The sequence below is a fragment of the Halichoeres trimaculatus genome, unplaced genomic scaffold, assembly GCF_033239565.1.
Source record: "Halichoeres trimaculatus isolate MK-OKI-2021-1 unplaced genomic scaffold, fHalTri1.1 fHalTri1_scaffold_21, whole genome shotgun sequence".
Lineage (NCBI taxonomy): Eukaryota > Metazoa > Chordata > Actinopteri > Labriformes > Labridae > Halichoeres > Halichoeres trimaculatus.
The window spans coordinates 4,766,696-4,780,722 of record NW_027437199.1 but is presented as its reverse complement, the minus strand read 5'-3'; the positions used below and the strand labels follow the sequence as shown (position 1 = coordinate 4,780,722).

The 14,027-nt window shown below is 42.5% G+C and overlaps 1 protein-coding gene across 1 annotated transcript; it reads right to left on the bottom strand.

The window, feature by feature from the left end:
- Positions 1 to 696: 696 nt before the first annotated feature.
- On the bottom strand, positions 697 to 12,811 carry usp44 (ubiquitin specific peptidase 44). Its single transcript, XM_074698724.1, has 6 exons — positions 12,720 to 12,811; positions 7,281 to 8,989; positions 5,227 to 5,425; positions 2,996 to 3,104; positions 2,348 to 2,592; positions 697 to 2,263 (listed from the first exon to the last, which is right to left on the bottom strand). The coding sequence occupies exons 2-6, from the start codon at positions 8,832 to 8,834 to the stop codon at positions 2,139 to 2,141; spliced, it is 2,232 nt and encodes a 743-aa protein (XP_074554825.1). The 5' UTR covers positions 8,835 to 8,989; positions 12,720 to 12,811; the 3' UTR covers positions 697 to 2,138.
- Between the last annotated feature and the right edge of the window lie 1,216 nt (positions 12,812 to 14,027).

The window sequence follows — 14,027 nt, the reverse complement described above, 5'->3', positions numbered from 1 at the left end:
CACCGAAAAAATGAAAAAATTACGTTTTCTAGAAACTCCGGCCAAAGTGAAGATTTTCGAAAACACCGGTTTGATGGTTTGGTGTGGACGCCGGTTAACGGTTTTCGGTTCTCAGACGTCACAGCTAAATGACAGGGGCTCATTCTGATTGGCTGGCACGGGTTTTATGTCTGTAAAACACAGCCAAGTATGGGTTTGGCGTGTCTCGAGGCATATTTACTGGCGGATTTTCCCGCTGCGTGTGGACGACAGTATTTTCAAAAACGGACGGGGGGGTTCGCTTTTGAAAATAACGGTTAAATGTGGACATGGGCTAAATAAAATGTGTTAATGTATCAACCTCAGGTAATCTAACGGTAAATAAATTTCTGCTTCTCTGACAAAGGTTGATGTTTTTATATTTACACTGATAATCCAGACAAAAACATCGAGTGACTTGTGTCTTAACCCGTTCTCTGAATATCTGTCCTCTCACTAATCCTTCATGAAGCTAGGAGTCACTTACCGTTGGTCAGAGTGAGGTTGTTTAGCTAAAATTGTAATACCACCTAATGTAGCTTCACAAATCGTTGCATTCTGAGCCAAAATGAAGATTTCTTACCTTACAATCGTCCATAAAATAAAAATAAGAAAGACACTGGCATCTCTTGTAGAAAAATGAAAAAATATTCTCATTTATTGAGGTAATTTTCTCTAGAAAAAAATTGAGGTAACAATTTGCATAGTATATCTTTCATAAATTTACACACACACACAAACACCCATGGAGTAGTAACCAAAAAAATGCCAACAAATGTGTCACAAAATCAGACAATGGAGAAAAAAACAGTTTGAAGTGTGCTTTGAATTCCCCTGACAGTTCGGTCAGAGGGAACGTGGGTTTGCTGGGAAATAAATTCATTTCTTTTTTACAAACGTCTCCAGTATGGAGATAAATATCACAATCTGTTTACACTGCAGAATCCCAGATAATAAGGATATTTTACTGAACAGAATGTAAATAAAATACAGTATATACACTCACCGACTTCAGGGTGGGAGAACAGTGAATCTGTCTGATCTGCTGGTGACTTCTGAACAATCTGCGTTTGTATAAAACCTTTAAAAACAGTCGTGGCCTCCTTTCTAAAGCCGCTGAGAGGGGTTGTATAAAAATACATTCAGTATCTAAATGCTGGTGTGAGAGGGGCTGCAGCTGAATCAATACGGACTATAAAAATATATCTCCGTCTTGGTTAAAGGGCACTTCTCTAGGACACGAGTTTGTCTGCGGTTTGGGATGCTTCACGCTGAAGACGATTACATTCTGGAGCAGAGAGGTGGCAGCATTGAGCCAGAAATAAACTATCGGAAACTTTCCTCTTTAAGTCAGAGGAGGGAAAATATAAACCCAGCAAATGTTGAACCGTTTTGGAAATGCTGAGAAGTTTTTCCATTCACTTCTCCCGAGGCTTTGGCTTGAGGTCTGCCAGTTTTTCTCCTGGAGCACTTCAGAGTGAAAAAAACCATTTCACGTTCGACTTGTTGCACAAAGACAGAGTTAAAACATGATGCTGAAAGCCTCATCTGTAGAAATTAGTGCATCTCTGGCAGGAAACTGTTGGTTACATCTATCAAAAGTGTAGAAAACAAGGAGGCCACGTGACTAGCTGAGAGTTTCACATCCCTACATCCAGTTCTGTGACGTCTATCTAAAGTGACTGAGAAACATTTGAGTTGATTCAAAACAAACAGCATTTACAATCAACAATCCACCGCGCACACAGGTAGGCGGACGTGAACACCTGTTCGACCTGCAGAGGACACTTTAAACGGTGTCGATCACAGTCTGTTGGCTGCTACTGAGACACATCTTGGCTGATACTTTCTTTTTTTATAAAATACAACTGTACACAAATCACAAATGTCACCTTTTTTAAAAATACCTACATATAAACAGCATGTACAAAAAGTTCACAAAGCAGAACCAGGATTAAAAAGAGTCCGTCCCCTCTTTTCTTTTCCTCTTTTAGAAAAATAGACCTCACAAAAAAAGAAAAACACCCGTCCTCCAAGGATAAAAAATGCCCAAAGACGAGAGTGAAAGGAGGGGCTGTGCTGATATCTTCAGGAGGAGGAGGAGGAGGAGGGTCGTGGTCCTATAGCGGCCGGTCTTTGTCCTGAGTAACTCGTTGTGTGTAGAAGAGGATGTAGGCCTGAGCGCGGCAGACCTCGTCCACTGAACACACGTTCAGTTTAGAGTCATTACAGTGAACCCAAAAGCCTGAGGACGAAACAGAAACAGGTATGAGAGGGAAAAACACGTTCACAGACTCCACATGCAAACATATGAAGACTCTTCTCTCACCTCCTTCTGTGTTGTAGCAGTACGAGGTGTAGTGGCCAGAACCGAAGCCCTTCCCATGATGCATCACCACAGCGGAGAGGTCGTACAGGAAGTGCTTAGGGCGCGGTGAGCCCGTAGAGCTGGGGCTGCTGGGGCTGCTGGGGCTGGAGCAGGCAGAGTCTCTGCAGCAGTACGGCTCCATGTTGAGGAGCTGGTCGAAGCTGACGTGGACGCCGATCTTCTCCCGGTGGTTTCGCCCGGACCACCTGCAGACCAACGAGGAGACGGAAAAACCAGTCAGTCAGAGAGATCTCAATCGATAACACTTCATTCGCAGAGGTTTCACTCTGATGCTGTATTTTTAAAACTGGAAAACCCATCGCGTGTCATCTGACGGCTGATCAAATGAAAAGTTGGCTCTTATTTTTGGCAGCAGCCTGTTTGCTTTCCCCCAAACATTCAGACAGAGCAGGGGAGTCACTTTAGAGATATATCTCAAATAAAACAAACATATCCTGTATTAATAACACGCTTCATGTTTTGGTAGCTAGAGGAAGTCATGCTTTTCTCATCCAGTGTAATCCTTCTTCATAATGTGGCCCCAAAACAAGGATGTGTGGTTTGAGCGCCAGCAGGGCTGAGTCTAACCGAGAGAAGCGGTTTTCCTACCTGAAGCGTTTGAGGTGCAGCCGTAGGACCTGAGGCAGCTTGTGGACCATCAGCTGTTTTTGTGCTTCAGTCAGGATGACCGGTTTGGAGGAGCTCCGCCTTCGAGCAGCTGGGGACAGGAGACGAGACAAACATTGATTAAAGCTCCTGTGAGGGACGTTTTGGATTGTGTGGGTTTGGCGCCCCCTGTGGACAAGAGCGTCTTTCTTTGCTGATCTTGTCTAAAATATCTGAGCAGTCGTCAAATATCTTATAACACTCAAATATATCCCTTGCTGTAAAATAACTGCTCTGTTTGTTATTGTGTTGTTAAAAAGCATCAGCATTAGTTTCAGTTTGTTTGTAACCATCAAAAAACTCTAAAGTCTACTGAAGTGTTGAGGAGTGAAGCATCTTCCCTCACAAACAATCTTTGATCAAAGATCCTTTATAGGCTTTCAGAAATCTTTTTAATAAGTTTGATGTTTTCCTGTTCTCATGTTTTTTTTCACAGCTCTATCCTCACAGCTGACATCACTTGCAGCCATTCACTGAGAGTGGAGCTGGTATCTCGATGTTTCGTACGCTGCTCAATAGTAAAGAGAAAGAGGGAGGAGAGATTTAATGGCAGCTTAGTTCTGTGTGTTTTCCAGCTTCAGAGACAAAGTTTTTCACTTTTAATCTCAACGATTAACCTGTAAAATGATCGTTACTGTGAGGAGAGGGTCTTATGTGAGACACACCTTGAAGCATTTGCAGGAAAGTGAAGACATGCTGAGTAAAAAAGAAAAATCTAAACAGGATTATTCATTTAGACTCAAATATCTACAAATCTAATAAAAGGATGAAACAGAGTCCAAACAGAGTTTTTCTGACATCTGCAAAAACACCCCCTCCCCATTCATTTTAGAGGGTCCTTATATCTTTTAAAAAACATTGACGAAAGTAAGAATTTATAGTTTTCTGACAGAGGGTATTGATGTTTAAAGGCTGAGTCATGTGTTAAAATTTTATGGAACTAAATATGCATCACATCTGGCAATAAATTGCAAATTTTAGGGGGATTTTTGCAAATTTTTTACATTTTTTCAGACTTTTATTTTTTTCAATTTCAATTTTTTGACATTTTTTACCTAAATTAGAAAAACACCTGAATTTTTTTATGTCCATGCAAATCTTTGAAACTTTTTACAAATTTCATTTTTTTAATGTGTGCAATTTTTGGCAAAGTATTTAAATTAACTTTTGAAAAACTTTGCTAATTATTATCATTATTATTTTTTTTAAGTTTTTTGAAAATCTAGCAAATTTTTTGAAATTACAATTTTTATGTTTTATTTTTTTATTTTGCAACTCTATGAAAATGGCAAATTTTTGAAATTTCCAGGATGTCGATACGCTTTTAATGCCATAAAAGTCTGTTTTTTTTTTTGGCTGAGTGTGCCGCAAGCGGATTCTCGATGAACAGCAACTTTAAGCGCTTCCTCATAGGACTCATTTTTACTAACCAGACGTTGCCCCCGTGCACAACCCAGATACCTGGCTACATAATTTGAACTTTTAACTCTTTCAAAAGCCCTTCAAGGGACAGACATTAGAGATTATCATCCACTACAAACACTTGGATACCTCCATCAGACGGCTGTATATAGTTTTATCAGGACTTTAAATCATTTCTGGATTCTCCCTCCTTGGCTGGTCAGTCTCCCTCCCTCTCCTAACAGAAACCATCAGGGGCTTTCGGACCATGACCTAATCTTAATCTTTTCAGTTTCTCTTTCCTTGCAGCGTTGACATGTTCTGCTGTTTATTCTGCAGTTTTTTATTGATCTCTTCCTTCCTGCTGATAAAAAAACTACCCAGCTGAGAAAAAAGCAACGAAAAATCAATGATACGGAACTTCCAGTAGCGTTGAGTAGGCTGATTTTTGAAGACTGTGGCAAGTATGAACAGCAAGTCTTAGAGCGGTTGGAAATATTGAGTAAACATGCTGAAATCAGAAGATTGAGATCAGATTCACATCCTCTCAGAGGAAAAAAGGTCCTGGACGTGTTTGAACTGGTTTGATAGGAATAGAAAAGAGATCTACCGCAGCCTTGTTTATATAAAGATCAGGTTTAAGCCTCAGATTTATAGGTGAAGATAAGCTTTGAAATGTCTGCGATCTACCTAATGTTTTACATCAGAAGGAATTTTAGTGAAAAAATAAAGCCCGCCCCTTCAGCTTTCCCTCGTTTCTTCTGTTTACTCACCGTTACACTGATCACAGGCGTAGATGTTTCCCTCCAGAGCTTCAGTCTCAGTGAACTTTGCCAGCATCTCTGTCAGGTGGCAGGACGCCTGAGCGGCCGACTCCCTGCTGTTACTGTGATAACGCTCAGGAAACTCCAGAGACAGATCCCAGAACGGCTCCACGGTGTTGGAGCGATGGTCACAGGCCAGACACGTCACCTGTGGAGAGGAGGAGGAGGTCAGGCTTTCATAACATGTGACATATAACTGTTCTGGAGACCTGTTTCCTGTTTCTTCATTCACTCCAGATTAAATCCAATTTTAGAATTTCATTTGATAGACAATAAAAACTGCCACCTGCAGTAGATTATACACAGTGATTTCTGCTTTTGTCACTGGTCACACATTCATCGTGGGTTTGCTGCACCAACTCATACGGAGATGCCCTAAAAACCCGTTTCCACACACACACACAGGCCTCTCTGTTCAGAGGGAGCAGGTGTCTGAGTGTGTGCTCTGCCTCTGTAAAGAGGATAATCTCCCTCTCTTCCATCAGCTGCAAGGAGTGATGCTAGAGTCAAGGTTCAACTTAAGGTTGTGCATAAAATGTCAGCCATTCACATCTGAACATTGTGCCAAACCTGGATCAGAAACATAACAAGAGGAAACACTGAAAGATGTCCACTAACACCTAGAGAAGGGTTATTTCTGGAATAAAACAAGAGGAGTTGTATTCCTCTGAGTGTACGCTCTTGCTGGCAGCGGCTGAAAAATGATGAAAATGCAACACCAGCTCAAAGGAGCGCTGGTGCAATCAATGACAATGATATTTTGTGAGAACTATGGCCTGTAAAATGTGCTGAGTTGGATTCTGGCGGCTGCTGAAACATTTTGTTTTTTGAGGATTAAACATTTCATCTACAGCCTCTAAACAACAACGCTTTGTACTTTTTCTGCTGTGTGCTATCACTGTAAAATCAATCACTGAAAAGATCTTTGGTAAGGCATTTTGTCATCAATATCTCTGTTATTTAATCACAAAGTCCTTCTATGGCTTAAAGTGAAACTCCGGGATGGAACAAGTTTGGTCCTATCACAAGGTTTATGGCAGAAATTACCCCTACAGCAGTGTTTTTGTGCAGCAGAAGCCCAGAGCGCTCGCACCAAACACCCCCTCCCTGCTCCTCTGCAGGTTTCCTCTGCACTCAGACGGGGCCATATTTTACTTGACCAAAAACACAAATAGACCGACTCCCACCGAAAAAATCTGATATGAGTCTGCATTCACACTTTATTTAGAGAATTTTCAGTGCGTTACTTTCACACAAAAACACAGCTAAATAAGGCTCTAGTTCTCATCGTGTCATAAAACGGCGCTACCTCCGCTGCAGAGCCACAGCTGGCTACGAGGCGCTCGCCGCTTAGTGTATCAGTCCGCGCACGTGGCGTGCCAGATATAAACAAACGCAGGTAGTCTGCCAGGAAGAAGAGACACGATGAGCTGGAAATTCTCTAAATAAAGCGTGAATGCAGACCCATATCAGATTTTTTCGGTGAGAGTCCGTTTATTTGTGTTTTTGGTCAAGTAAAATATGGCCCCGTCTGAGTGCAGAGGAAACCGGCAGAGGAGCAGGGAGGGGGTGTTTGGTGTGAGCGCCCTAGGCTTCTGCTGCACAAAATCACTGCTGTAGGGGTAATTTCTGCCCTAAACCTTGTGATAGGACCCAACTTGTTCCATCCCGGAGTATCACTTTAAAGAAAAGCTGAGGAGCTCAGGGTGAGATCTTGAAGGGTTTGTTTTTAATCCAATCAGCTGGACACAAACCAAAGAGATTAGAGTGATATTTCAAAATAAAAGCATAATTTCTTGACATTTAAGGACTTAAGTGGGTAAAGTTATTAAATAAGCTGATGTTGAACTTTAAGACTCCAAACTGGAAGCTTAACCTCCACTTATGAGTTTGAAGTAATTCATGAATACTTAAAGCACAGCCAGTTTAATCTGTGATGAATTAGTGATGACGGCTGCTGTATGACTGATGCAGACAGAGCGTGTGTGCAAATAAAGTTGTACCTGGCTGAGCAGCTGCCCGTGAAAGATGGTGTTGACCACGCTGAGCACCTGCTTGATGAGTCTCTTCTGCGTCTGTGGGACTCCCGCGCTGGTTGTGTGTTTCCCGGTGCTCTCTAGCTCGTGCTGCACTTTATCAAGCAGCTCGCACAGGAACTCCTGAGCGTCCTGCTGAGCGTAGCCTCTGAACGCCGGGATCAGCTGCCACACCGAGTGCAGCATGGCGAAAGGCGAGACCAGCGCCCACTTCCCCGACCACATGACCTGGAACAGGGTGTGCAGCTCGTGGCAGAGGGAGATGTGCTTCGAGCTGGGCTCTTTGGGTTGTATTAACTCCATGCTGCGGGACCGGGAGGCCCCGCCGCTCAGCCCTGCCCCGGAGCCCGAGCTGGCCTGTGGTCCTCTCCGTAAGGCCAGGAGGGGCTGGGATGAGGTCTTCCCTGTCAGCTGGCCGTGGACCGCGGAGGCCAGCAGCTCCAGCGCCTGGGTCAGATCCAGGCGGAGGAAGCACTCCCTGAAAACGTGCAGGTGGCTCAGAACCTGCAGGATGGAGTTCATATAACACGTGTTGCCTAAATTCCTCAGGCCCGTCACTCCAGGAGTGACCGTGGGACGCCGTTTGAAAGGCGAGCCGCCCTGTTTGGTGTTCTGTTTGCGGCGAGGAGTCTGAGCAGAGCGAGGGGTAGCTGAGGGGGTTTTGGGCTTAGATTTGGTGGCAGAAGAACGGCTCCTGGGTTTGGGAGTGGGTTGGACCTTTTTAGTCCTTACAGCTTTCTTGGGTGAAGCCGTGACGGGGCTTCGAGTCCGTGGCCTGCGGGAAGCAGAAGGCGGCTCAGGGGGTTTTCTTTTGTTGCGCGTCCTCGTTGTTGGCGTTGTGACTGCAGCTTCTGCTACTTTCTGGCTCTTCCTGCGTAAGCGACGACTCTTCCTGAGGGGGGCGTTCTCCAGCTCCTCCTGTAGCTGCCTCTTTTGCGCCCGCCTCCTCTCCCTCGCCTCTCTTTTTTGCTCCTCCTCTTCCTCCCTCCTTCTCTCCTCCTCCTCCCTCTTCTTTCCACAATCAGTCAGTCCGAACCAGAAGCGAAAAACTCGTCCCATCAGCGCCCTGCGGCGATGCCAAAGTGCCGTAAACATCCTGTCCTCGTCCCTAAGCTGCAGCTCGCGGGCGCCGCAGGGCATGACGGCATCGGGAGCAGCGCTGGCGGAGCGGAGGGTGCGCCCACTGCGTGTTGTGACCTCATAGCGCTGGCTTTGGATGGCGCTGAGCGTGCTACGAAGCAGCTTCAGGTCTCCCGTGGCGTTATCATTCAGGACATAGTCGTCACACAGATAGCAAAACACATAAAGTTCATTAACCTCAATCGCCAGCGGGTGGCGCTGCTGCTGGAAGTGCTGCAGAGCATGTTCCTCGATGTAGCGCCCGCACGCCACATGCGAACAGCCCAGACAGGCCCAGATAGACTCGGAGGTGTTGCAGTCCACACAGTGCCACTTCTGGGGGTTGAGGATGGAGTGGTCCGGGGCGAGCCGCAGCCGCCCCACATGCTTACACCTGTCCATCACACACACCGGCCCGCCGAGCTGGCTGGCTGTGTCAGTCAGTAACTGACTCTGTGTGTGAGTCTGAGTGTGTGACCGGGTTTCACACCAGCTTCATATCACCATGGTTCCCATGGTGAGCTGAGAAATGGGACCCTCCCAAGGCATGGTGGTGTCTGCAGGGAGAGGAGAACAGATGTGCTGAGTCCAGGTGGAGTAACGGATTAAAACACAGAGAGAGATCTTACAGGTCTACATGATACAGGCAGTCCTTTGGGTTGCTGTTATCCTGATATCCAATCACTCTTTAAGAGGAAAAATACTGACATCCTGTTTTTCCTCCTGGAAAAACTCATTACAACAATATCATCTCAAAGTCACCACACCTATCTTCCAATGGCTGTGTTTTATGAGGCTGTAGCTACACACAGTAAACCGTGGCATCCTGCCAGACCGTACGCAGGTTTTAACACCGCCTCACAGACACCCAGGCCCTCAGCACAACACGACGGCAGTGAGCGCTGCCAGGCACATTCACAAAAACACAGAGAGGTGTGAAAGTGATCATGGACTGCTGAACTATCAAAACATTAAAATGTCAAAGCTTGGAGCTTTTCCAGAGATAGTACATGAGAAGTAAAAACTCAGCAGGAAGCGAGGCTGGCTTAAAAGTGACATAAACATATTCTCCCCTATCAAAACTTTCAGACAGCTTAAGGAGCAAAGAGGATTTGCCTACAAATGAACCTTTTTTAAGCTTCTGCAGAGGAGTTGTTCAAAAAATACTTTCAAACTACAACCTGACAATCAGTGGGCTCTGGCTTCTTTTCACATCCCTAGAGTCCTATCAGCACCCAGTCCACTGAGGGGGGAATGAGTTCACAAAGTGGCCGGGCTTTTAAACATTTTAATGCAGCCAAATAGAGTTTTAGATATGTATGAGTTTTAGGCCTGTCAGGATAATCAATAAATCAATCAACCGAACCATAAATAAAAACGTCCTCGCTAAGTTTGCCAGCCTTGATAAACTGACACGTGCATGCATGTTTGTTTTCCTCCTCTCTTTCGACCAAAGAGGCTGAATGAGAAGATGGCTCACTACGTCTATCTTTCCTAACATCGGGGTGCATAGGTTCTATAACGGATTTAGCAGATTTATAGCGGAGTGAGCATCTGTCAAAAATGCGATCTTTGGGGTGAAGACGGGGCTCCTGCGCGTACACACGGAGAGAGCTGAAGCGAGTGTCCTGAGGGGTAAGGAGGAAACACACGCTAATACGAGCGATGGCACGAAAGATACAGTTCTTAAGCCGCCTGCCACAGTCCCACTGTGGGAATATTTTGTTTTTTATCAGAATGAACAAAGTGTGAGCTCATGAACACCAACGAGCTGATATGTCACATTTGTTTGAAAATAGTGGCGACGAAGAAGAAGAAGGGGAGGTGCAGCGGAGCCTCGTTCTTTGACAATCCGCTCTTACCGAGGCTTTTGGTCGGCAAAGTACATAAAAATAAAAGCGCCACATGGTGGGCGCTCAAAGACAGCTATATTGCCAAAGAAATGCCGCCCTTCAATACGGTTGAAAACCAGAAATGTTAAAAATGTTTGACAGACAGTACGGATTGACTGGGAAAAGTAAACTATGTGATTGCATTTTTTTTCCATATTAGGTAGGCTTAGTGTAGGGATTTCAGTTAAAATTGAGAGATAGGTTTACACAAGAATCACAAATCGTAAAAGAAATGCTTCCCTAGTTTTGCTTGTATAGATGGGCATGTGGTTAAAACGTTCTGAATTTTTTTTTAGTAATAATATCTGAAAAAGAAGGAATTATAAGCTGTATCTTTATTCCTTGATTATATCCAGCCTTGGCTCAAACAGTTCATGTGAAAGCAGGAGTTTATTTGTCAGTGAAAGGTTTGAGAGGGCATGTTTATTAAGTAAGAGTTCAGCAGTCTATTCTGCCCTCAGTGTGTGCAGCTACTGTGATAAAAATACTACCTCATATGGCAGGGATCCAGGACTGACTGTGTGGAGTTTATAACTAACCCAAAGTCCTGCTCAGATTGGGGGACATTAAACCCTTTAAGGGAAGCACTTCAGTCAGTATCACAGGTAATAAAAAGGGTCAAAGGGCAGAGTAACGCAGCACTATGAGCTGGGTCTGTGTAATTAATGTCTACATCAAACAAACTATCTTTATTTCTACAGCGCCAAATCACAACAAGCACTATCTCAAGACCCTTTCTGAGAACCTTAAGGTCTAGAGCAGGGATCTGCAACCCGCAGCTCTGGAGTCTCATGCGGCTCTCTGACTCCTTTCTTGTGGCTCCTTGTAGATTAGATTTAAAAAAAAAAAGGAATAAAGAATTTTTATTTATAATTTCATTATTAAGGAATTATTTTTCTCATTTTTATTTATTTTTCAAACTTTTTGCAATTTTTTTGAAATTATTTTTTTGTAAACATTTTGCAAATTTAGGAATAAAAATTCTAATTTTTTTAAGATTTTGCAAATTTTTAGATTTCATTTTTTTTAATTCCTGCATTTTTCCCCAAATTTTTTGAAATAACTTAAAATGAAGCAAGTTTGTGAAAAGACAGTTTTTATTTTATTTTTTTTGCAAATTTATGAAATTTTAAAACAGTTTTAAAATTCAAAATTTTGTATTTCAGCCATTTTTTGTATTCATTTATTTTTTTTTTAAACACAAACTTACTGAAATATCTTATTATCTATTTATTATTATATATTTATTATATCACATAGTTTTCTCAATTTTTAACATTTGCAAATTTATTGAAAATAAAAAACTGAGACATAACATGTACAATTTTATAAACACAAAATCTTCTCGTTCAGCTAATTACTCACTAGGTTTTTAATGTTTCAAATCTATACACTTTTTGTCTTTATTGTGAAGGTTAAGTAGATTTGAGGAGTCTGAAATCTTCCTAACCCACCATGAGAAAAGACTTTTACAGCCTTAAGAGATTGACAGAAGAGAGGAGGAACTGGTTTTAGCAGACAGAAACCAGAGCATAACCAGACTCATTTTGGAGACAACAAGAGATAAAGAGAGACAGACACAGGCAAAGAGAGATGCAGAGACAGTCTTTACGTTGTAGTGAAGATAATGATTATGATGATTAGACTGTATCAGGCGTAGCAGCTGGAGTTTGACATCATTGCGGAGCTAAGACCAACAATAAAAAGCTTTTATAACGCATAGAATGTGTTTATTTATGTACAGGTGAGGCACCTTTATCGTCTAACACTGCCTGAACTCTTCAGAGAACTGCTCCAGAGTTTGTTAATGTCCCTGAAGTTTTATCAGCAAGTTAGCGCGCTTTGCCTGGTTCGTCCTTGCGCTGCACGGCGCTCACTCCACACACAGCGAAACCTTACATTGACACTCCATTTAGAAATCATAACGAACACTAAAGGCGTTTACAATACGAATACACAGTCCAGATTTTAAAGAAATGTGTTTAAGAGTCCAATATTAGGATTACCATGGATACCTGGCTGCTGCTAGCGTGTAATTGATACAGTCGAAGGGATTATAAAACACTGATATCAACATAAAGATGAGTTAAACAAAAAATCCTATAAGGGTGGAATATAAAAAAATAATTAAAATGCACGTATAGCTGAAATAAACCAGCTCCCCTCACGCTAGCTGTGTTTTTCTTGTATTTACTGAAGAGATTAGTGACCCTAGTTGTCCTGCTAACATTAGCCTAGCATGCTAGTTACTTAGCATCAGGCTAACAAGTTCGGGGTCAGCACCCAGCGTCAGCACCAGCCTTCAAACAGATTTATACGATAAAACATGTATATTCCCGTCTCCCCTGTTCAACTCTAACAATGAATGAGTGAATAAGAGGAAAAACCAGCCTACCGAGCCTCTCCTTCACGGCACTTACTCCTCTGTTTCTAAAATCATCGCCATCTTGTCAGTCCCTGTCGCGTGGTGTGGACTCGAGCGCGCCCCCGATCCGTGACGTAGTTGTTGTTGTTGTTGATGATGGAGATAAAGGTGAAGATGTCACATTTTCCATCCAACTTTTTCAACATAACCCAAGTTTTATTGACAAATTGTTTTAATCACTCCACTAATTATTAGTCTAATAACAGTTCAGGGAAGATGCTTCTTGTTTAGTAATCATTTTTTGATTTTAAAAGTGAAAGTCTTTGATGTACAAGAAAATAAAGATGGTTAAGTTTTGTGCTGTAATACATAAAATTAACATGGCAAAAATAAAGGGAACTGGAAAAAAATCCGTGCTTTTCACTGAAAATAAACTTACAGCCGCTTATTCATACATTTAACCACAAGAGGGAGGTGTTGCATCATCTAACAATTATGCCCCAGACTCGAGTCTGTACAAAACTGCTCAACTTTAACGCTCCAGACTAAGTACGAATACTCTTTATTTTTTTTGTACTCAACTACAACTGAAAATTGTTCAGTTAAAATATAAATTAAGCTTAAGTAATTTTTTTTAACAAGAAGTTTTCATTTTTTAGCATATGTGTGTGATATGCAACTCTAATATAATACAGATAATGACAGGAACAAGCTCCCAAAGGTTTATAATATTCACCTGGAATAAAACTAATGTAAGTTCCATAACTGGACATATTTTTCAAATTAATGATGATTGGCTGAAGGTAGAGCGCAGTTTCATAATAAGCCAATCAGAGCCAGAGTCCAGGTAAGTGGGTGTTGTCACAAACCTCAATGCGCTTTGACCAGTTAACCACTAAAGACAACAGGGTACAACAATGGCGGATCAGGATTAGCCTGCGAAGTTAAAACACAAGTTTCCCGGATGGAAGTACAGCCACTACTTCAACGTCATTGATGTAAAAGGCAAGAATATTCCTGCGAAGTGTACATAATGTCCCAGAGCATAACGTCTGCCCGCGTCCGTTGTGAGTGAGTCAACACTAAAAGCTAGCAGCAAAAACACAGATAACGCCTTTGATGATTTCATTAGATGGTAATTACTTTCCCTGGGAACTAGTTATATTTATGAAAGAGTAATGCAGTTAGTAATGCAGTTACTTTTGTGGTAAAGTAACTAGTAAGGTTGAGTTTTTACTCTTTAAAATAGTTTGGTCAACATAGTGAGTAAAACACAACAGAAACTGATGATTAAGCTAGTGTTTACCTCATTTCTAGCACAATTATCTAGACAGAAAT